General features: G+C 53.3%; 1 protein-coding gene across 2 annotated transcripts in view; it reads right to left on the bottom strand.

The window, feature by feature from the left end:
- ZC3H18 (zinc finger CCCH-type containing 18) overlaps positions 1-24,318 on the bottom strand; it is a 59,824-nt gene extending 35,506 nt beyond the window's left edge. The window contains exons 1-4 of one of the 2 annotated variants that reach the window (XM_043599855.1): positions 24,113-24,290; positions 15,870-16,429; positions 4,954-5,038; positions 4,201-4,272 (exon numbers count right to left, since the gene is read on the bottom strand). In XM_043599855.1, the coding sequence (XP_043455790.1) occupies positions 4,201-4,272; positions 4,954-5,038; positions 15,870-16,415 (703 nt within the window). In that variant the 5' untranslated portion in view covers positions 16,416-16,429; positions 24,113-24,290. Of the gene's footprint in view, positions 1-4,200; positions 4,273-4,953; positions 5,039-15,869; positions 16,430-24,112 lie in introns of both variants that reach the window. The other variant, XM_043599856.1, reaches the window with a different exon arrangement.
- Between the last annotated feature and the right edge of the window lie 61 nt (positions 24,319-24,379).

Below are 24,379 nucleotides of genomic sequence, written 5' to 3'. Positions count from 1 at the left end.
GCCGCAGTTTAAGACCTGCTGCTTTAAACATAACGGAGAGGGGTGCCTGGGTGGCTCGGTTGGTTAAGCATTTGACTTTGGCTCAGGTCATGATCTCGCAGTCCGTGGGTCGGACTCTGTGTCGGGCTCTGTGCTGACAGCTGGGAGCCTGGAGCCTGCTTCGGATTCGGTGTCTCCCTCTCTCTCTGCCCCTCCCCGGCTCATGCTCTGTCTCACTCTCTCAAGAATAACTAACATTAAAAAAAATAAAATTAAACATAAAGGAGAATGCAGAGATTCCAAAGTGGGCAACAGACACCTCTCCCAGGAGGGGATCCTCTTTGAACGGCCAATAAGCACACGAAGAGATGCTCACGTCACCCGGGACCGTGGGAATGGAAATCAGAAGCACACCCACTGGGATGCTCTCTCTCAAAAAGTCAGAAAACACCAAGCGTAGGGGAGGAGGACGTGGCTGTCGGGAGCACAATGTGGAGGGGCTGCCCCAAAACACAGCGAGGAGGCACCTCAAGAAACGGAAACTAAAGCCACCGCACGACCCAGCAAGTCTACCATACACACCCCCAGAATTTCAAAGCGGGGTCTCGAAGAAACATCTGCACCGTTCACAGCAGCCGGAAGATGAAAGAACCCCGGTCCGCTGTTGGACGAGTAGGTGCACACGCAGCGGAGGACGAAACTTGGGAAGAAAGGAGATTCTGACACGCGCTAAAACACAGGGGGGCCTCGAGGACGCTGCCACGTGAGATAAGACAGTCACATAAAGACAACTATCGCACCGTTCTACTGATATGGGGCACCGGAAGGAGTCACGTTCACAGACAGTAGGAGGGTGGTCGCCAGGGCTGGGGGAGGGAGGAATGGGAGGTTATTGTTTAATGGCTACACAGTTTCCCTCGTACAAGATGAAGAATTTCAGAGATGATGGTGGCGATGGCCCCGATGTGAATGTACTCAACACCACAGAACCCTACACTTAAAAAGAGTTACGATGGGGGGCCCCTGGGGGGCTCTGTCGGCTGAGCGTCTGACTTCGCCTCAGGTCGTGATCTCACGGTTCATGAGTTCGAGCCCCGATTCACGAGTTCGAGCCCCGTATCGGGCTCTGTGCTGACAGCTTGGAGCCTGGGGCCTGCTTCGGATTCTGTGTCTCCCTCTCTCTGCCCCTCCCCCACTCAGGCTCTGTCTCTGTCTTTCTCAAAAAAAAAATTTTAAAAGTTTAAATAGTTACAGGGGCGCCTGGGTGGTTCAGTCAGTTGAGCACCCGACTTCACCTCAGGTCATGATCTCATACTCTGTGGGTTCGAGCTCCACATCGGGCTCCGTGCTGACAGCTCACAGCCTGGAGCCCGCTTCAGATTCTGTGCCTCCCCCTCTCTCTGCCCCTCCCCTGCTCATGCTTTGTCTCAAAAATAAATAAATAAATAAAAATAAGAATAAAAGTAAGAATAAAAATAAAAATAGTTACAATGGTAAATTTCACGAGGTGCATTTTATCAAATTGTGGGGGGGCGGGGGGAGGCGGGCAGGGAAGAAAGGGAGAGGGAGAAAGAACAGGAAGGAGCAGAGACCAGGAGGCCTGTCCCACAGAATGGGCTGGGCGCTATTGATAGCTGGCCCAATCAGAAACCCAACGTAGGACATAGTTTCAAGAAAACGTTATTTCCATCACTGTAGGGGGAGCTTCCCATCTCGATGACTTAACATAAATACACCAGAGGTAAAAACATATCGTAAACAAAGTAGTGGTGCTTAAAGACGTTTCAACCTATGTTCCTGTTTTCTTGCCAATGGTCACAAATATCAATGTACCCATTTGGGCAACGAATGATTAATCTGGGGGTATCTTTTAATAGAACTATAACTAACAAACTTTCTCAGGAAGAAACCTCAAATTAAGACATAACTTACATGCCGTGTAATGTCCCAATCTAAAGCGAACAATTTTGCGGGTTTCAGCACATACGCGCAAGGTTGTCCAACCATCATCCTAGAAGGAAACCCTGCACTCATTAGCCATCACCCCCACTGCCCGTAGCCACTCCCCCTCCCTCCAGGCTCCTCCGTTTAGACAACGGCTAATCCAGTTCCTGCCTCTGTGGATTATCCTGGACAGTTTGCACACGAGGAGGCCTTTTGCGTCTGGCATCTTTCGCTCGGCATGACGTCCTCACAGTTCATCCGTGCTGTGGTCCCAGTGCTCCACTCTTCTTGTGGCCGAGTAATATTCCACCGTACAGACGGACCACGCTGTCTGACCATTTATGAGCTGACAGACACGGGCGCTGTGTGCACTCGTGGGCTGTTTCGAACACTGCTATTACGACCATTTGTGCACAAGTTTTTGGGTGGACGTACGTTTTCATCTCTCTCGGGTGGAGATCTAGAAGCAGAATCGACGGGGTCACGTATGGTCCTACACGCTCGTGTCCTCAGGAGCCGCCAGACTGTCTTCCAGCAGCTGCACCAGGTCACGTCCCCACCAGCAGGGTGTGAAGGTCCCCTTTCTCCCCATCTTCGTCAAACGCGACAAACTCGGTTTTATTTCTAAAGTGACTTCTCCTGCTCCTGAAGGGAACTTACACGATTTGTCTCAATGGAACACCAAGCTTATAAAATTGCAGGTAAGCAAAAACATTTTCACCCAAAAACTTGCTCAAAAAAAAAAAAAAAACAAAAAAAACCGAGAGATGTGTTTCGGCACGCCCAAAGAATCAACCGTTTCTTCCTATGCTGTATCCCACTACTCCGCAGAGTCACTCAACAATCCAGGGGGAAAGGTAAATGTATACTCAAAAACCGAGGCTGAGACAAGTTACTGACTCTGCCCAGCCAAGTTGCCGAGAAGGCCGGGTGCCACTGGCCTCAGATTTCTCTGCAGAGAGCCCTGCCACTGGCCTTGGGCTCTGAAACCCAAGCTGAGCATTCGCATTCTGGAGGGACCTCCCTCCCACTGACATGTGGCCTTGGAGTCATCTGCGGAGACAGTGCCCTGTGCGTGCCACGAGGTACCTCCGAGGATGCTCATCCGCGGTCCCAACACGGGACCAACTCCGTCGGTCCGTGTGCTTCTGTCGCTAAACTCCGGAAACGACCTCAGGGCTGTGACCCCCGGGAGCACCTGGACCGGAGCCTCTGCGGCGCGGACGGACGGTGCCGCCTCCTGCCGTGGAAGCCCGCGGCTAGTCCCGACGGGCCGGCCAGGCTTCTGAACGATTCCACAGCGGTGCCAACCGGAAATGACTGCGTTCGCATCTACGTACGTGTGTAAGTGCATCTCCCCGTGAGGAGTTTCGGCGGGCTGACACCATTTACTCCCACCTAATTATGGAAAAGAGGTCTTCTGCTCAAAATTTTCTGAAATATTGATATTTCAAATACTAAAGCTTGTAAAGAACTGTTAAGAATTTACTTTCTAAAACATACCACACACTCATCTGTGTCCTTAGGGTGACTATGCTGTCCACGAGACAACCGCCAGCCACCCTCCTGAGGACAGAGCACGTGCTGTGCAAAGGACCCATCACGGGCATGTCTAACTCACGAGTCCAAGTATCTCCACTTGGCAGAAACAACACGCACGTGGGGCGCCTGGGGGGCTCAGTCGGTTAAACGTCTGACTCGACTTCGGCTCAGGTCATAATCTCGCGGTTCGTGAGTCTGAGCCCTGAGTGCCGCGTTGGGCTCCGTGCTGACAGTTCAGAGCCTGCTTGGGCTTCTCTCTCTCCCCCTCGGTCTGCCCCTCCCCGACCTGCTCGCGCTCTCTCTCTCTCTCTCTCTCTCTCTCTCTCTCTCTCTCAAAATCAAGAAACTTAAACAAAACAAAACTGTGCAGGTAAACGACACAGGCTAGGAGCCCACACCCTGAGGAGTGAGCTGACCCAGGCCCCAAGCACCCTCTGCGTCACGTCACTGAGGTCTAGGCAGAGGGTCCTCCGAGGACCAGTCAAGTGCAGAGCCTGTCCTCTCGGCAAGATGGGACGCCACCGTGCCCCTCCTGTCCCACCCCCCACCACTGCCCCCCGCGGTCCGCAAAGGTCCCGGGAGCCTCATCGAGCGCCACTAAGAACTGGGATCCACAAGCGCCCTCTGCCCCTCAGAGCCTCCCCCTTCCTTCTTCTGGCTTCACATCAGTATTCTGGATCCAGGAGAAGGAAGTCTGGCCTCTGGAGCAGAGAGGGAAAAGCGTATACTCTGTACCTTTAACCTGGCCTCTGAGTGGTATGGGATGTGATATTGGTGGGAGAGGAGTGGACAGTGCTGTCCCAACATCTGGAAAAGAAGTACAGGAAGCTCTTGTGAAATTCGGAGCAGACGCGCGGGCCGGGCCAGGGAGCGGGGCGCCCAGGGCCAGCGAGGCTGAGACAAAGACAGACGCCTTCCCACCTGTCCAAGGAGAAGGCGGAGTGACCAGGAATAGGCCCCAACTACCGCCGCGTGGCCGCGAGACCCTTACGGACTGGGGTTCTCGCCGCCGTTCCAGGTCACCCGTGGCGTTAGTCTGCGACCTGTCACAGCCACGTGGCTGGCACCACTCACCTTCCAGGAGGGAGCGACCTTGCTGCACTCAGAGGCTATCTCTTTGCTATTTGGACATCCATTCCAAATGAAGGATGTACTTGGATACGTTTACAAACAAGCAGCAACTGTCCGTACAGAGGTAGGGCCCCTGGTGCCCGGGGCGTCTGCCTTAGGACAAGGACTACTCATAAACAGGGCGGTCACAGCTCTGCTGTCACAGAGGGCCTGGAGCCACAAAGTGGAAACGGCCAGGCTGGCCCCTCCAAGTCAGTCAAAGGAGGCAAGGACCAGCAAAGGACGGTGCCACCCTGCCACGGTCACGGTCTGGCCCCAAGAATAGCCCTGCACAGGCTTCCGGGCACTGGGCGGGGCTGAGCCACCACCACAGTCCCAGGAAAAGCCAAGACCACACAAGGCCCCACAGACAATTACCTTTCATGAAGAATCGGCAGGTGGGACGCGGCCTCACCTTCCTGTCACTGGGGTCCTTTACTTCGCCCTCCTCCAGATCGTCATCCTGAAACAGAGGACAACGGGACTTAAAAGGCAATCACCTTAACGAGAGGGGAGGTGGAGGGCGTCCACCAACAGGCACGGCTTCCCCAGACCAGAAAGGGTATTTTCACGAGACTGGTGTCTCGGCCACTTGGCAATTCAGGTCAGTTTTCCAAACCTCGATAGGGATACGCCAGAGCTCGTCTACAAGGTCGAGGCGTGACACAAAACACCAAGTAAAAACGCTCCGTGAAGTACGTAATGCTCAGTACAAAGCAGGCTTCTCTGTTTTCCCTCCGGCAGCAATGCTGGGCAGCAAACGGTGACACTTCACACTTTTAGAACTTTGTGCATTTAAACGGTATTTGTAAGCCAAAATATTTTGTTCTTAAAACTCAAAACCAACGTCCTCTAGTTTAAGAGTCTAGGGGTGGGGAGGAGGGAGGTCAGGCTCAGACCCAGAACCTTGCCTTCTCAGGCCAGAGCTCCTAACCTTGGCTGCCAAGCTTTGGTGTAATGTGGGAGCTTTACAAACACCAAAGCCTGGGTGGGTTTCACCCCCAGGAATTCCAAAGAACAGCCATGACCCGGACTACTGCTCTGAGCCCTGTCCAGCCACCGCTATCCCAGGGCCTCGGTCACCACGGACCTGCAGACACTCCCCTGTGCCCCTCAGTTGAGACGCCATCCCCAGGGGTCACCCCCAGCCCCAAAGCGGGTATGCAGGTGCCCTGCTGACATCTTTGCTGGGAGGTCCAGGACGGAGCTCCTCACTGCCCCCCTGTCCTGGCCTGTCCTAGCCTGTCCTGGCCCGTCCTACCTGTCCTGGCCCAACCTAGCCAATCCTAGCCTGTCTTGGCCCATCCTGGCCCGTCCTAGCCTGTCCTACCTGTCCTGGCCTGTCCTAGCCCACCCTACCCTGTCCTGGCCCGTCCTACCCTGTCCTGGCCCATCCCAGCCAGTCCTAACCTGTCCTAGCCCGACCTAGCCAGTTCTACCCTGTCCTGGCCCGTCCTAGCCCTTCCTACCCTGTCCAGGATGCTCTAGGACAGTCAACCCAAGGGGTCACACAGGGCAGGGCATTGGGATCACCAAAGCGTCTCCCCCCTCGTCCAAAGTGCCGCCTGGTCTGGGAGCCACTTCCCCACTGGTGCCCCGCTCCCTCCCAACTCCCCACGGGCCCTCCTGGCAGTGACCTTTCAGAAGCCAGCCCACATTCTTCTTCCTTCTCCACCGACACTAACACGCGACTCACCTCATTTTCAGACGGTGGATGAGTCTCCTGCCTCAGGACCTCCCCACCCCGGCTCCTTTCACCACAGGTCCTCACAGCATGGGTCACGGCCGCCACGGTCCCGCCTGACTGAACAGGGGTTCAGACCAGGCAGGACTGTGACACCGGTCCAAGCACAGTGTTGGGCTTATAGCAAATAGTCAGCAAACATTTGTTGAATGAAAAATACTAAGGTTTCAAACCCTGGATTTAGGGTGGCTTATCTTTTTTTTTTTTTAATTTTTTTTTTTTTAATATTTATTTTTGAGACAGGGAGAGACAGAGCATGAATGGGGGAGGGTCAGAGAGAGAGGGAGACACAGAATCCAAAACAGGCTCCAGGCTCTGAGCGGTCAGCACAGAGCCCGACGTGGGGCTCGAACTCACGGGCCGCGAGATCATGACCTGAGCCGAAGTCGGATGCTTAACCGACTGAGCCACCCAGGTGCCCCTAGGGTGGCTTATCTTTAAAGTGTAAATATTTGTATAACTTCTGCCTGAAAAATATTTACTTATTAAAAAAGCATTTCATGGGGCACCTGGTGGCTCAGTCGGTTATGCATCTGACCGTTGATGTTGGCTCAGGCTGCGATCTCACGGTCGTGGGATCAAGCCCTGCATTGGGCTCTGTGCGGACGGTGCAGAGCCTGCTTGGGATTCTCTCTCTCTGCCCCTCCCCCACTCACTCAAAACAAATAAACGTTAAAAACAGTAAAAATAAAAAAGCATTTTATAGTGAAAAGAACAAATGCCTGAAAGTTATATCCCTTAAGAGCCAACAGAATAATTTCTTTCTTTTAAAAGGTTAAATAATTGGGGCGCCTGGGTGGCGCAGTCGGTTAAGCAGCCGACTTCGGCTCAGGTCATGATCTCTCGGTCCGTGAGTTTGAGACCCGCGTCGGGCTCTGGGCTGACAGCTCGGAGCCTGGAGCCTGCTTCGGATTCTTTGTGTCCCTCTCTCTGCCCCTCCCCTGCTCGCGACCTGTCTTTCTCCGTCTCTCTCTCTCAAAAATAAATGTTTAAAAATTAGATAAATAAAAGATTAAATAATTTATTCAAGAATTTTTTTAGATCTCCAGAACATATTCACATTCTAAGTGGAAGTTCATACCCTTTAAGCACCACCTCCCCACATCCAACCGCAGGAGGATTTCCTAGGTCTCAGAGATGTGTTTGCTTCCTGCGGCATGATGGGACACCTCTCTCCTCTGGTCCTTTAGAATCTTTTTTTTTTTTTTTTTAAGATGATTCCCCATTTATTTTTGAGGAGGCGGGGCAGAGAAGGGGAGAAAGAAAGGGTATCCCAAGCGGGCTCCACACGGTCAGCACGGAGCCCAACGCGGGGCTTGATCCCACGAAGCACGAACCTCGAGATCACCACCTGAGTGGAAATCAAGTCAGGTGCTCAAGGACTGAGCCCCCTGGTGCCCCGGGCACCTTCTCTTTACAACTGCTCTCACGCCGATGGCTGCTAGACTAACACCTCAGGTGCTATTTGCTCAAATCGAGGGCAGATTCTTCTTTCTCATTAGGAAGACAAAACTCTTCTGAAAGGTTACACCCCATTCAAGTCCTCCTGCTTTACTTGGAAATCGAGGCCCAGGGGTTGAGCTGAGGAGCCCAGGAGGTGGCCCTGCATGGGTCAGGGCTCCCAGTAAGCGCACTGGATCAGATTTAAAGAGGTATTTCTGCAAAGCTGCTTTCAATACTTGCCAGAGCAGGGAGGAGACCGGCCCGCCCATCTTAAGACTGGCGAGCGGTCACGTGAGCTGTGTTCCGTGCGGCTGCCAAGAAGGCTCAGGGCTAAGAACGCTCGAACCACACGTGAGGCGCGCACGACGCAACGTCGACCCAAAGAACACAAGACGGCATCTACCTACTGGCTGCCGCCGTCTAGTCCCCACTCCTACTAGGAAGGAGACAGAGGGCTTCCCTGTCATGTGCCGGACGTATGGTCTCTTCTCTAATCATAAAACAAACAAGAATGATGAATAGACCACTCAGCGATATAATACCGTGAATTTTTTTCTTTTTTAAGTTTATTTACTTATTTTGAGAGAGAAAGAGTGGGCGAGGGGCAGAGAAAGAGAGAGAGAGAGAGAGAGAGAGAGAGAGAAAGAAAATATCCCAAGCAGGCTCCAAGCTGTCAGCACAGAGCCTGACGTAGGGCCCGAACTCACAAACTGTGAGATCATGACCTGTGCTGAAATCAAGAGCCAGATGCTCAACCAATGGAGCCACCCAGGCACCCCAACAGCTGAAATGTCAACTAACCATTCGTTTATTCAGTACGATGGCTTTTCAAGTGATGGTTAATTAAAATGACTTCAACTGTGCAGTCTCATGCAAACACAGGTCAAGAACGACGTCTCTACAGCCAAATCCACACCACTCAGTCGTCTGCGGCTGTCACATCACGTGTGTCTTTCAGACCTCCTGGTCACAGGGCCACAAGCTGACACAGCGGAGAGCAGAGGACAAGGAGAGGTCCTAGGGGTCCGGGGTGCACCTGCTGGGTGCACACCTGGGACACCACCCGTGAGGCTCTCGGCGACCCCTGCCCGGGACAGACTAACAGCCCCACGTGGAACTCAGGGGGTGGGCAAGGTTCTCTGGAGTTTTCAGAACTGAGGGACACCAGGCTGCTCGTGTTTCCTTACCAGTGCCCACTCAGGGAAACACGCACACACACAGGGCACACCGCACTTTACCGGCGTTACAAAATAGGACTGCGGGGGGAGACTGGACTTGAATCCTGGCAGTGTGACCACGGACACAGGCCCCACTCGAGCCAGACTGCCTGTCCTCCAGCAGAACAGGCTGCTCCGTGCCAGGCGCTGCGCTCACGGTGCTCCATGTGGTGCCTCACAGAAAACCTGAGCAGTGAGCGCTCAACGAGTGGTCATGATTTTAGCGGAAAACTACCTCGGAGGCGATATGCCAAATATGACCACGTACGGGGCCGCCTGGGGGGCTCAGGTGGGTAAGTACGCGACTTCGGCGCAGGTCATGATCTCTGGTTCATGAGCCCAAGCCCCGCGTCGGGCTCTGTGCTGACAGCTGGGAGCCCGGAGCCTGCTTTGGATTCTGTGTCTCCTTCTCTCTCTGCCCCTCCCCCACTTGTACTCTGTCTCTCTCTCAAAAATAAACATTAAAAAAATTTAAAGAAAAGACTTTCATCTAAGAAAAAGAATAAACATCAAAAAAACCCCTGACCGTGTCGACAACGGTAGCATAGTTTGACATCCCTGTGCAGGTCTTTATCCTGCTTTAATAAAAACAAAACAGAACAACAAACCAATGCCTGCATATTATCTACACAAGAAGCCACTTCCGCCCCAGCGGCCCCAGCACTAAGGCAGGTGAGTGGGCACCACGTGACGGCACCATGGCACCATGGGGGGGGGGGGGCGGGTGGGCACGGACACCGTGCCAGAGGTGCTGCATCTGAAAATGGGGGTGACAATCCTGGTCTATGACCCCTTACCCAACACCCCTGGGGCCAGATGTGGTCTAGGAATTCAGAAGCGTTTTGGTTTTAGAAGGCGATATAGCAGCGGTCAGAACAGCAGCCCGGAATGGATGCAGTCATCCTTCTGGGGGGGGGGGGGGTGCACGACCAGCCACACAAGGAGTAAACACAGGATCACAAACAGCCTCGCATCGTGTCGGGCAAGGTCTGCCACCAGATGAGCGAGGAAACCTATCCACTGTCAGAGCTCCCGGACTCCCCGGCTCAGGGTAAGGACTGTGGCCCGCACTCTCTATGTGCCTGATCTGGTGTGGACTCTCCTCAAATGCGGGGCAGGCAGCTGCTTCCTGGGCTTTGCGAGGCCACGCAGCAGAGGAGAGCGGGGCCCCTGCAGAGTGAAAACCCTAAGCCACCAGAGGGAGACCTTTCGTAGGAGATACTATGTATCTAGATATAAAAGGAACATGTAGATTTAAATGGGAGAAAATATAAAATACCACCTGCCAAGAAAACATTTCAAAGGATTTTTGTACGTGTGGGGGCCCGAGAGGAGCGCCGTGGACTGTCCACTGGGGACGGGACGTGGCTGCTGTCCCGCGGTCGGAAAGGCCACACTGCCAATGTGAGAGCGATCGACAAAAGCAGGTTTGAACAAAACACATAGCCCACCCTTTTCCACATGGATGACACCAAATTCTATTAACCAAATGGCAGGTAAGATACAAACCCAGAACCAAATACATGAGCAGAAGAAAGGACGGACACACCCAAGAGGGGAGGACTTGCCGGGAAAGGCAAATCGAAGACCCACAAATCTGAGTGCTCCTCGAACCCTGATGGAAGGAATGGTCACGGCCAGACTCGGCAGGTGCAGGAAGAAGGAACCTCACACAGAGGGGTCCATTTCTGCGGGCTCCACCCACTCTTTTGAGAGACGCCCAGGCAGAGACAGAGCCACAGGTAGGGCCGGGGTTAAGTGTGGCTTCCGGAGCAAGTAAGAGACTGCTGATTCAATACGAAATAAGGCTCCCCAGGGACTGGCCATCGGGGACCCTCAGCCTCCACTCCACAAACAAGCCAGGGTGCCCGTGTGCAAAATCCCACCCCTACCACAGGAGCAAAGCAGCATTTCCAGAAACATATCTGCATCTGAAAGGTATTTTGGGAGCACACCAAACACATATAAAGGTAATTCAAGATATTGGGCACAAATTGTGTGGTTTAGGCAAAAGAAGTTTAAGGGCTTACTCCTCCGCATATCAAGTCACGAGTCCCAGTGACTGGACATCTGAGAGGAGAAAAGGCAGGACAAGGCATCAGGAAGACGAGAAAAGCACTTGGCTTGTAGACTCTCCCACTCAGCTGTTCTGGCAATTCAAGGCCAGGAGGGCTGCAGGGAGGAGGTGGCAGGTGTGCGGGAGGGGCCTCTGGACAGGGAGCCTGCTGGGTACGGGGACCCTTAGGGGTGATGGCGAATGCAGATTCTCGAGGTAGAAGCCAAACCATGCATCTCCTGCTCACAAAACATCCAGGTGGTTCACTTGTGATATGACAGGGCTTGTAAGCAGTGGGGAAAAATACCCCTCTGGGATGGACGCTTTCCGTGAGGCCAGAGGCGACTTTGCAAGGGTCGACTAAAGGGGACCAAGCCAAAAGACCAGCGAAGGCAGGCTGTTTCCAGACCCAAGTGCGTACCTCTGGTTCCCCCTCCATCAGAGACCAGGGCCTGGGAGAGGGAGGGGATATGGCACAGGAACGCCAGTGCGGCATCTTGGTGGGGACAACGCTGCAGCGGGGAGCCAGCGGGGAGTGACGGAGGGCTGGGACCGGGACAAGAGCAGGAGGAGGCGGCCAGGAGCAGCTGCTCCCAGACAGGCCGACGCTCGTCCACACCGGGTCCTACCAACTGGGCTCAGGCAGGGCTGGTCGCCGACACCCAGTACAGGAGCCGCCCCGTGCCAACGGCTCTCCAGGGCAGACCTTCCTTCTGCCCGCTGCCACTATACATTTCAATGGCACGTACCCCAAAGTAACGGGGGTTTCACCTCTCTGCTCAGAAGGCAGTTAGGGGCTGCCCACAACAGGCCAGTTCTGGCGAGACACAGACGAGCCGGCCAGGCAGCTTCTGGACTCAGGGGACGTGTATTTCCAGAGGCGGGGGAGGGGGAATGACCCTGTAAATTCAGACTGTGCAAATACAACGAAGTCCTCAGCCAGGGATAACGGTCGGGGGAGGAGGCAGAGCCCACGGAGAGGAAGCGACACTTAAGCTGCCAGTTACAGGGCGGGGCGCAGCCGGACACGGACAAGGGCAGGAACCCAGCAGAGGCGCTCGAAGAGGCCGCGTGTGCTCCTGTCACCATTCACTGGGCCTGCCCTCCGCTTGCGGAGGTCTGTCTCCAAGCGGGGCACGAGTCCTGCTCTGCCCCGTCACGTCCCTGCGGCGCGGTGACCCAGAGGCACCGTCCGTGGTGTGGGAAGGAGACGGCTTCCGCGTGGCCGAACAAAGCCATCGCCCGGTCTCCTCATCGCGCTGTTTCCACCTAGGCTGGGGCCCCTCATGGGAGGGTGTGTGGAGGGCAAGCCAGCCAGCCGGCCAACCTCAGGATCTCCAGGGGCAAGAAAGCCAAACTGGGCTTCTATTCCACGTGCTTTTTCTAGGGCAACCAGCCAACCTCCAGACGACGGGCATTTTCCAGGGCTGCCTCGGTTCAACCCAAGGTCCCGCACCACCACATCTAAGGGCAGCCGGCAAGCCCACTGGTGCGATGACACCACGGTTGTCCGGGACCCGCAGGGAGACACTTGGCCTATACGATCATGGAAAGGTAGGAAAGGAGCTGAACTTCCCCCTAAGACTCGTTCAACAGTTGAGGCAGGAAGAACTCGCAACTGGCCCTCTCTGAGTGGGGAATGGGCCGCCGAGGACCCCTGGGCCACGCCTGGTGATCAGCCCCTGCCTCGTCATCTTCTCAGGACAGAACAAAGACGGGGCTTTTCGCTCTGCAACACTGACAACCACACCCACAGGTGCCTCGGCCAAGAACTTCATCTTCTGCCTAAAATTTCACCCAAATGGATTAACTCGGGTTTCAAGACCTCTCTTCCCTTGGACAGGCCTGTGGCAGAGGTACGTTTTCCAAAACCAGAAAGGCAGCATGGCTGGGAAACCCAAGGACGCCTGCATAATCATACCCTGACAATACCCTTTAAGCAAAGCAAAGGTTATTAGCAGAGCTGCAAGAAAAGAGCTAAAACTCGGAGCTTGTAACCACATACATCGCGTCCCCACCAAGTTCTGTTCCTACGAGCCTTAGATAAGCAATGTTTAAAACCAGGCACGACCACGGCCTACCAGCACAGGTGAAGACGGAATGGGCACCTGAGGAGGTGTGGTGCTTACCGCGGACTACGGTTAGGTATTTAAGCAGCAACCTTTTCCCTCCTCCAACCCAGAACATTTCTGACAGATTCCACACACCTTCCACTGTAATGACTCCCAGACAAGCAGCATCGCCTCCCCTGGGGTACCCCCCCCCCCGTTATTTCAATGTGCTCTGTGCCTCTCTCGACTCCTTTGAGTAAAAGCATTACTCGGTAGGACTTCAGGCTTTCTCCCCAAAACTCAACTTTTTAAAGATCATGATTACAAAAGACACAAGAACATGCTGTGGGAAAAAGAAAGTCTCTTCAACAAATGGTGATGGGAAAACTGGACAGTGACATGCAAAGGGAAACAGGGCCACTTTCTTACACCACAGACCAAACAACCTCAAAACAGATGAAAGACCTAAATGTGAGACCTGAACCCATAGAAACCCTAGAAGAGAGCACAGGCAGCAATTTCTGTGACATTGGCCATAGGACCATTTTTCTAGATGTGTCTTCTAAGGGAAACAAAAGCAAAAATAAACTATTGGGACGACATCAAAATAAAAAGCTTCTGCACACCAAAGAGAACAATCAACAAAACTAAAAGGCACCCTACGCAATGGGAAAAGACATTTGCAAATGACGTACTGGATAAAGGGCTGGTATCCAAAATCTATAAAGAACTCACAGGGATGTCTGTCCTAGTAGGAAGAGGGTGTGTGACTCTTGATCTCAGGGCCGTGAGCTCAAGCCCCACACGGGGTGTGCAGATTACTTAAATAAATAAAATTTATGGGGCGCCTGGGTGGCTCAGTCGGTTGAGCGTCCATCTCTTGGTTTTGGCTCAGGTCGTGATCTCACGGTCACAGAGATGGGCTCCGCACCAGGCATGGTGCCCGCCTGGGATTCTCCCTTGCTGGCACGCGCACACACACTCTCTCTCTCTCAAAACACAAATAAAGCAAAACAACTTAAAAAACTCAACACCAAGAAAATAATCCATTGAAGAAATGGGCAGAAGACAGGAACAGACACTTCTCCAAAGAAGACATCCAGGTGGCTCACAGACACATGAAAAGATGCTCAACATCACTCACGTCAAGGAAATACAAATCAAAACCACACTGAGATACCACCTCACACCTGTCAGGATGGCTAACATCAACAACACAAGAAACAACAGGTGTGGGCGAGGATGTGGAGAAATGGGAACCCTCTTGCTCAGATGGTGGGAACGTAAACTGGTGCAGCCGCTCTGGAGAACAGTGTGGAGTTTCCTCAAACAGTTAAAAACAGGTCTAACTAAGGGCGCCCGGGTGGCTCAGTCGGTTGAGCGTCTGACTTCGGCTCAGGTCATGATCTCGCAGTCCGTGAGTTTGAGCACCGCATCGGGCTCTCTGCTGACAGCTCAGAGCCTGGAACCTGCCTCGGATTCTGTGTTTCCCTCTCTCTCTGACCCTCCCCCATTCATGCTCTGTCTCTCTCTGTCTCAAAAATAAATAAACATTAAAAAAAAAAAAACAGGTCTAACTACCCTACAGCCCAGTAATCCCACTAGTAAGTACCTACCCTCAAAATACAAAAACACTCATTCAAAAGGGTACACGCACCCCATGTTTATTGCAGCATATTTACGATACACTGTGTAGGCAGCTCTAGTGCCCATCGACTGATGAATGGATAAAGGAGATGGGGTGTAATACACGATGGAATACCATTCAGCCATCAAAGAGTGAAACCTTGCCATTTGCAACAATGTGGATGGAACTAGAGTGTATTATGCTGAGTGAGAGAAGTCAGAGAAAGACAAATACCATATGATCTCACTCGTATGTGGAATTTAAGAAACAAAACAAGAGAGCAAAGGGACGGGGATGCTGACGGTTCCCGGGGGGAAGGGGGCTGGAGATGGGGGAAACGGGCGATGGGGATCAAGGAGGCGCATGGCGTGCTGAGCACCGGGTGATGTAGGGAAATGCTGAGCACCAGGTGATGACTGTACCGAACACTGAAACTAACACCACGCTGCACGTTCACCAACTGGAACTTAAAGAAAAAACTTAAAGAGAGAGATAGATCACGATTAAAGTCCTTTCAGCAGGATTATGCATCATGAAAACCCAGCCTATCCGTGTCTGAGATAGTATGTCAGCAATACCTTCTCCATAACCTGAAAGTCAAATTATTTAAATAAATTGTAACCAAGTGTGATGGCTTGATCAAAAGCTGGCGTGTTCGGATGCACCTGTTATCCATTCCTAAGAGCCCCTTCAGGGACACTTCCAGCCGGGACCCTCAGAGGATGGGCTGGGGGGCAAAGATAAAAAGGCCTGAAAGAACAGACAAAACTGGAAGGAAGCTTCTGGAGCCCACCAGTCTCAAGAACCTAACAGGAACTGAAAATCCACAATGGTTTTAGTTGAATGTGAACTCAAATATTATTTGAAGATAGCAGAGAGAGAAACGATGTCTTGTCACACAAACCTAGAACTCAAGGAAAAAATCGGGGTCGGGCGTCTGTCCGCCCTCCCACCAAAGCAGCAGACCGGGGGGGGGGGGGGGGGGGCCGTCCACAGGACTTGTGCCAGCTGCTGACCGGCAGGCCCAAGCTCTCTGGGCCTAGCCTGGTCCTCTTCGGGTCTGGCACTCCCGGGTTACCACGGTGACGGCTCCCAGAGTGGTCATGACTTCCCCGCACCCCGCCTCCTCCCTCTGCCCGCCAGCCCCGCCACTCACATCCAGCTCCCCGTCGTCCAGCTCCCCGTCATCGTCCTCCTTGCTCTTCTCCTTGGCGGTCTCCAGGGGCTCCTTGTCTTCCAGGCCGTGAGCACCCGCGGCCCCCTCATCCCCGGGAGCCCCGTCCCCCTTCTCCTCGTCATCCTCGGCGCCAGCCTTCTCGGCCTCGTCCTCCTGCCCGGCAGGGGCCGGCTCCTCGGGGACCTCCTCATCGTAGTCTAACTCATGCTCGTCCAGGTCCCTGGTGACCGACGAGGCCTCGTCCCTCAGGTCGCTCGCGCGCTCTTCCTCCCCGCGAGGGGGGCTCGCGGGGCCTCTGCTTGGGTCCTGGTCCTCCTCGTCAGAGTGACTCTCCTCCTCCTCCTGGCTCAGTCCCGGGGCGGCGTGGTCTTCATCCTCCAGATCGGAAGCCCTCCCCCCAGCTCCGCCAAAGTCCTGATCAGACCCGCTCTCCCTCAGAATGTCATCGTCCGAGAGCCTCTGCTGTTCCTCCTCTTCGTCCTCTGGAGAGCGAGGGTCCCGTTCAGGGCTCTCAGCCACATCCATCGGTACCCACAATTCTGCAAAAGAAAAAGATCGCAGGTGCACAGCACTTAGCAAAACGGAAAGCAAATCTGCCCTGGTTTTCCCGGGCCCACGCTCGGTCCTGACCGCGAGGAGGGCCCGGGACCCGCACTTGGCCCGGCACTTGGCTCCTCCAGACCCCAGGCCCCCGTTCACAGACCACTGCTGCTGGCTGCGCCGGCAGGCCAGCACCACCCACGGGGTCTCCACCAGGCTGCACGTACTGACTAAGCTGGGGGGTGAGCGCCTCACATCTGCAGCGATCTGGCAGAGACCTGGTGTTCTTGTCACAAGTGCAACCCGGTAAACAAAGTAATAAGATAGCTGTTGCAAGGGACAGCTTTTTCAATTCTTAGAGTAAGAACTGAAATTCAAGGGGCGCCGGGGTGGCTCAGTCGGTTAAGCGTCCGACTTTGGCTCAGGTCATGATCTCATGGTCCGTGAGTTCAAGCCCCGCATCGGGCTCTGTGCTGACAGCTCAGAGCCCGGAGCCCGTTTCAGATTCTGTGTCTCCCTCTCTCTCTGCCCCTGTTCATGCTGTCGCTGTCTCAAAAATAAATGTTAAAAAAAATCATAATTTATATTAAAAAAAAAAAAAAAGAACTGAAATTCAAGAAAAGTTGCACGACTGAATGAGACAGCAGAACCGAAGGCACCCCTCAAGGGTCTGAAGCAGAAACCTTGGCCGGCCTTGGGAGTCCCCAGGTCATGGGCTAGCTCCTGTTCCCAAACGTGCTTCTGTAAGCATGGCCCTGACTGTCCCAAAGGATCACTCAGGACAAGCTTTAAAAATGCAGACCTGGGGGCGCCTGGGTGGCTGTCGGTTGAGTGTCCAGCTTCAGCTCAGGTCATGATCTCACGGTCTGTGAGTTTGAGCCCTGCGTCGGGCTCCGTGCTGACAGCTTGGAGCCTGGAGCCTGCTTCGGATTCTGTGTCTCCCTCTTTCTCTCTCTGTCCCTCCCCTGCTCACGCTCTGTCTCTCTCACTCTCAAAAATGAATAAATGTTAAAAAAATAAAATTAAAAAAAAATGCAGACCCGGGGCCTACTCAGAGTCACCACCAGATGCTCCAAAGGTGGCACTCACTCATGCACCCTGTGATTTCCTCACAGCAAAGTGGAGAATCACTGCCCTAACACAGGTATATCACGGAAAAGGACTCTTGCAGAAAATCTGACATGTTTGAGTAGTTTCACGTGTAAAAAGACTGTCATTTCAGAAGATCTCACTTTTATTTTTACCAATCTGGATTTAATAATAAAGTGTATGTTTTTTGGTTTTCCAACCTTGATGCCCATAGACAGTATACTGTTCCATTTCTTCCTTTAAAAAAATTTTTTATCGTTTGTTTATTTTTGAGAGAGACAGAGCATGAGCAGGGGAGGGGCAGAGAGAGAGAGAGGGAGGGAGACACAGAATCCGAAGCAGGCTCCAGGCTCTGAGCTCCAGAGCCCGACGCGGGGCTCGAACCCACAGACCGTGAGATCATGACCCGAGCCGAAGTCGGATGCTCAACCGACTGAGCCCTCAGGTGTCCCTGTTCCATTTTGGAGACTGCACACAGTGGGACCGGAGTATATGTGCAGGAAACCAACACCACTCACCAGCGCAACCTGGAGTGAGTCACTGTTGCAACAGCAGGAATGGCGAAGGGCTCAACGTTCACCTGAGTCTTCAAAGTTATTATTTAAGATGATGTATGTCACAATCATGCTACTTGGTATTTGGTACTGGAAGCACACACATATGACTGCATACTTCAATAAACACAGAAAATTATTGGGGCGCCTGGGTGGCTCAGTCAGTTAAGTGTCTGACTTCGGCTCAGGTCGTGATCTCACGGTTCACGGGTTTGAGCCCCTGCATCAGCCTGCCGGCTGTCAGCACAGAGCCTGCTTTGGATCCTCTGTCCCCCACTCTCTCAGCCCCTCCTCCACTCGTGCTCTAGTGCGCTCTCTCTCAAAAACAAGATATATAAAATTATCGTATGCATTTATATAACTAAAAATTAAACACGTATCTTTCAAATTTATACTTTTTTTAATTTTTTTTTTCAACGTTTATTTATTTTTGGGACAGAGAGAGACAGAGCATGAACGGGGGAGGGGCAGAGAGAGAGGGAGACACAGAATCGGAAACAGGCTCCGGGCTCCGAGCCATCAGCCCAGAGCCCGACGCGGGGCTCGAACTCACGGACCGCGAGATCGTGACCTGGCTGAAGTCGGACGCTTAACCGACTGCGCCACCCAGGCGCCCCTCAAATTTATACTTTTGAAAGGAGAACCTGTGTTTAAAGATGCATACCAAGAGCTGGTACCCTAATTGATAGTGAGAAACACTGTTTTTGCAGTTAATGGAAATTATTATAATCGAGCACACGTTAGGACAAATCACCTAAAATTTGTCACTTTATAAATCAACCAAATGACCACCGGTAATAGAAATTTACAAACCTGATCATCCATTCATAGCCACAGTTTTGAGCATGATTCACTTTTCAGTCTTCCTAACTGTACTATCCAGAGGTATGACTGGGGACTATTGGGGAGAATTTTTTAGAAGTCAGTCCTCAAATGGTGGACCCTGCTGAATATCAAGTAGGCCCCCCTGCCCCAGAGAGCACGCCTACTGCCCCCCGTGAGATAAGCGAGGTGCCTGACGCTCAGCGGTCAGACAGGGCCAGGTTGCAACAAGCACTCGGGGCCCCTTCCCCTTTCTTGGTGGACAGTAAGCTTTTCCTTTGTGCAGGAGTCCTATGCCCGTCTCCGCACAGATCTTCTTACGCTACATACAAGACACCTCTCCACACGGGGCAGCTGCTGAGTCTAGACCTGTGCCCTGTGGGCAGCCGGTCACACGGAGCTGGTTACTGAGCCTCAGACGCCCCTACCGGAAACCTGACAAATTCTGATTTTCACATTTTATAGTGCGATGGCAACCCCAGAAAACAAAATGACCTCCCACTTAAATCAATCGACTGTTATCTAAAATTGAATGTCCCCTCAAACTAGATTAAAAATCACACAACTGACAGGCTGCAGAAAATACCTTCCAAGCCCTCCACTGGCCTCGCAACATACTATCCTGTTCACAGCCACGAACTCTCCTAACCTGGTAACAGCTCTTTCTGGGGCTCATATGCAAACCGGTTTGCACTTTGGTCTCGCTGTCATGATTAGATCCAATCAGACTGCCTTTTATACTCTGGGAAATTGAAATCAAATCCTAGAGTAATAAATGGAAGAAACACAGTACCTAACTTCAAATACCCGAACTAATGCAAAAAGTGGGCAGTTTACCCGCTGGGGGGCTGCATCTTAATGGGACACCCAGTGCAACAGTGTGGCCTCTGTGTTAGACCTGGACCCCAGCTTCCTAGAGTCGGGACCTTGGGCACACCTCGGGCCACACCTCGGTATGTCTCTTCACCTGAAATATAGGGACGAGAGTATCTATTTTGCAAGATTGTAACAATTAGATGAGCTAAAGCCTGATCATGTGCCTGACAGAGGCTCCACACATTTGAATCTGAACTGAACTGGTGAGAAGGTACTCCCCAACTTCTAAGAACCAGACTCCTATCACCCGTCAGACACACTTCCAGTCTCTGCGAGCACTTAGGAGTTAATTCATTCATGGTTTCATCCAACAAACAGCTGTCCACTCGATTCAAGACTGTATCACTGAAACAACTTTGCAATGAAGCTGACAGCCACCACCGCCTGCTGAGAGATGACCCCCCCTTCCCCCCGTGTCAGGCACCTGACCAATCCTGTCAGCCTTCCAAATAAACCACGTTCCCTGTCACAGATAAGGAGACCTAGGCCGCATGGCCACCGAGTGGGTACCTAGGGACCGCAAGTCAGAACTGCACCCGGAGCGTGTGGTCAATTACAGAGCCCCGTACTCTGCGTGAGCGCGTGCTACTCGCCGAGGAACCCACCCCTACGTTTTGCCACTGTTTCTATAGGAAATGGGACCTGAGTTCCAAACTGATTTTATAAACTCTTTTTTGCGGGAACAGAACCTACACATAAACTGGGGCCTGCTACTGAACCAGTAGAGTCTGCCTGTTTTTATTTTCTCCCTTTTAAGGCTTTGTGCTGATCCATCTATAACTTCTAAGCCCTTCTACAAAACCACATTTTCATATATGTGGAAAAGTTAACATACCACTTACATAGTCCATTAGTTAAAAACCAGTTATGAACATATGAAGATCCAACTTGTGACACCAGCCATTTTAAGCTCGTCTGCAGTTTGAATCTTAGGCACATAAGCTAAACAAAAATCCAAGAAAAGAACCCCCAAAGGTGCACACCGTTATACTGGCCCCATGAGCAATGCAGACTCAGATTACCATCTGGAGATGCTGGAGAACTGTGGCAGGAAAGTCACTTTAAGAACTCCTTATTGGGGCGCCTGGGTGGCGCAGTCGGTTAAGCGTCCGACTTCAGCCAGGTCACGATCTCGCGGTCCGTGAGTTCGAGCCCCGCGTCGGGCTCTGGGCTGATGGCTCAGAGCCTGGAGCCTGTTTCTGATTCTGTGTCTCCCTCTCTCTCTGCCCCTCCCCCGTTCATGCTCTGTCTCTCTCTGTCCCAAAAATAAATAAACGTTGAAAAAAAAAATTAAAAAAAAAAAAAAAGAAGTCCTTATTGAGTGCACACCCCACACGGTGTAAATTATGGAAATCAATTCAACATTCCAAGGACACAAAGCTAACTTCCTGACTCTCAAAGGCAGTTTTCAGAGCTGACCAGAAGGCAGCAGGGCTACCTAAGGCCCTGTGCACCCGCCACTAGGGGTTCAGTCCAGTGCACCTGCCACTCTGGACAAGTGCACCATCTTGGGAGTCAAAGGTTCTAAACTTTGCCAAGAATCCTCAGTAACAGGTGACCGTGCGAGAAGAGCGGAGTAAAAAGTCCGCCCCTTTGGGGGCAGCCCAGTGTTCTCTGGTAGTGGTGCTTGGCCTTTAGGAGAGCAGGGAGGGCTCGTGTCCCTAGAAAAACGAGACTATGTGCAACGTACCTTCCACTTTAGGGAGTTCAAGACCCCCTGGGGTCCACCCGCTGTCCCCAGATTAAGAGCTGTTGCCTTAAGTATACTGTAGGTTACCGGGTTCCAAATCCATACTTACCACGCCGTCCACAACTGTTGGTCTGCAAAGTCTGTCGGCGGGCCCCGCCCCCACCCTACATGGAGTACCTGAGGAGACGGGTTCAGACTCACCTCTCTACTCCCCAAGCTCAGCAGACAGCTGGCACCGAGTAGGACGGCTCCACATACTTTACTGTCTAAACGGGGTCACGGTTGAGACTGAAGGGGGGGAGCACTATGAACAATTGCAACAGCCATTAGGAGGTGCTGTCCTAGGCACACTGGGACGTACGATCCCCCTTAGAAGGCCCTGATAATTTCCTGAGGAGTCGCCTCTCATCTTTACCTGGGGAACCCCTTGGGATTTTACGGTATGAGGCTGCTCACAGGTGAACACGCTGCACAGAAACACACGCCAAAGAACCTGCCTGTTAGAAACAACCTGAGTCACACGCTGCTGCCCGGAAGAGAAGTGTCACCGGGGGTCAGAAGAAGGCTTGCCTTCCAGGCCCCGTGCTGGGCAGGCTCACTGTCTCTCGGGGCACCTATGTCCTGTTTGGAGACGAACTCGGCGTGGCAGCCATGTGAGTGCACACCCCGGGCCACATGCCAGGAAGAACACGCAGCCTACGGATGCAGACAGTGACACAGGGCGTCCTCTTGCCACGTCTTCACCAACTCCTGGGCTCGGAGTTTTTACTCGGCTCTTCTCACACAACCACTCTGTCACCGAGGATTCTTGGCAAAGTTTAGAACCTTTGACTCCCAAGGCGGTGCACTTGCCCAGAGAACCGAATGACAAGTGTCCATCCATCACCGTGTTTCCACTGCAGGCTGCTTTGGGCAGATGACACTTGATAAATGCTTGTTGGCTAAAAGACAACATCTTGTTACTTGATAAACTACCTGTCGCATACCAGAAACTAGAAACAAGCGCTCATTTTTAGAAGACGATGCCAGAACTCAGACGTGCAGCGAGTGGTGTCTCGTCACCCAGCAGCCACTCTGGAGGGCTGCACACGGATTCCAACAGCAAGGCTAAAGTGCAGAACGTTTTGGGAACTTCTCTTTTTGAGCGACGTTTGGGACCTTTTCTTCTCAGGCTCTAGTGGCCGCAGACACTCGTGCTCTCAAGGTAGGTCACTCGAGAGATCGCAGGAAACCCAGGAGAGGATTGACTAAGCCACGTAAGAGGACTTCTGGTTAAATGCAGGGTACGACTATCGAATGGGACTGGTTTTCTCACCCGACGCAGGTACTTACGGCCAAAACAAGAGTTCTCAGGAGGCTGTGGCAAAGGAGCACCCGTGAAATACAAGCGTAACCTTTCAGGAAGGTAACTTTTAATAGAGCAATCCCTATTTGAAGGTCTAAGTTCTGGTAGATCCAGTTACAATCCTGATTCAAAACGTCACAGGTTCACAACATCTAAAGGGAGGATGTCAAGACTGGTGACAGACACCGCCCCCAAACGGACTAAGCCTGACCACCAAAAACTCCTCAGGAAAGAAGCACTCACCTTGAGATGATCTGTAGCTGTGAAAAAGTAAAAAACCTTCTTAAACACGAGCAAGGCCACAGCTTACCTGTTTGCTCTCTGAAAGGATCCCACCGAGCTTTCTTACAACATGTGAGCGTTTCCCACCCCAAACCAGGGAGGAGTTCCAGCCTTTGGGACACAGAGCTGGCTGCGCTCCACACCCGTGCTCAGGCTGTAAAATTCTCGGGCCAAGACTCCCATCCACAGGCAACAGGGGAGGTGAGTCTCAAAGAAGAAATGATGAGCCGCTGCTCTGCCCCCAGACAGTACTACAGAGGCCAAGCACTCCCTTCCTCCATTTTCCCCAAACGGATCAGAAGACTGCCCCACTCCTGCCAAAGACCTTGTTGAACAGCGCTCTCTTAAAAGGATCGGCCACACTACTCGACAAATTAGCTGTCACAAAGTATTCGACAAAACTTAACTTTCAGCAGAGGCAAGGCTGGAAGTGAGTTTTTCCAAAGGACTCGGCATCCTCCGGCCTCCTAACTTAAGGAGTTAAGTTTGTTCCTAAGAGGGGCGCGCGCGTTGGGGCACAGCCAAAACATCCAACCTGTGCACCGTGAAGCTGAGGGAGCAAGTTCCGGGAGGCTCCAGAGAGCTCAAAGTTCCCGAAGAGCCCATCCCCGGTCTTGGCTGGCCTCCTCCGCTGGGCGAACCTGCGTGCCTCCCCCCGCTACTCCTGCTGTGGGCGGCAAACATGTGCCACGCGAATGTCCCGGAAGAGAAATGACAGCTTCGGGAGTATCAACTCCACCGCTGGGCGCAGAGGCGGCCGCGGGGAGTTCGGGGTCTGAGTGGGTTCCAGGGCCCCGTGGGCCGGCTCGCAGCGGACTGAACGCGGGATCGTGTGTGTTTCAGGGACCCCTTCCCAGGGCCCGAGAGCCACGCTCGCCCGGGGACGCAGCCCGGAGCGCTCCCCGGAGGCGGCGGCGCCGGAGCTCCCGGGCCTCTGCTCCGCGCCGCCGCCACGCTCCCCGCCCGGCCGCCTCGGCCTCCTCCCCGCCGGCCCGGCCTCCCCGCCGCCGCCGCCGACACTTACCTCAGCGCGAGGGCGGGGAGGGGGCCACGGCTCCGCTGGCGTCGGGGCGGCGCGGGGAAGACGTCCCTCGGCCCTTCCGCTCCTCACAGGCTCCGGCTTGAGGCGCGACGCGGGCGGAACAAACGGGCTCCACTACCCGCGGGGGCCGGCCATTGTGCGACGTCATCAGGCCGCGACGGTCGTCCTGCGGGCCGGCGGGCTTCCCTCCCTCGCCCCGCCCTCCGCCCGCTTCCTTCCGGCCTCCGCGCGGCCGCCTCCGCGCGGCCC

The sequence above is a fragment of the Prionailurus bengalensis genome, chromosome E2 (assembly GCF_016509475.1).
Source record: "Prionailurus bengalensis isolate Pbe53 chromosome E2, Fcat_Pben_1.1_paternal_pri, whole genome shotgun sequence".
NCBI classification, from domain to species: Eukaryota; Metazoa; Chordata; class Mammalia; order Carnivora; family Felidae; genus Prionailurus; species Prionailurus bengalensis.
Note: the sequence above shows the minus strand (reverse complement) of the source record. Positions and strands in the feature narration are given on the sequence as shown.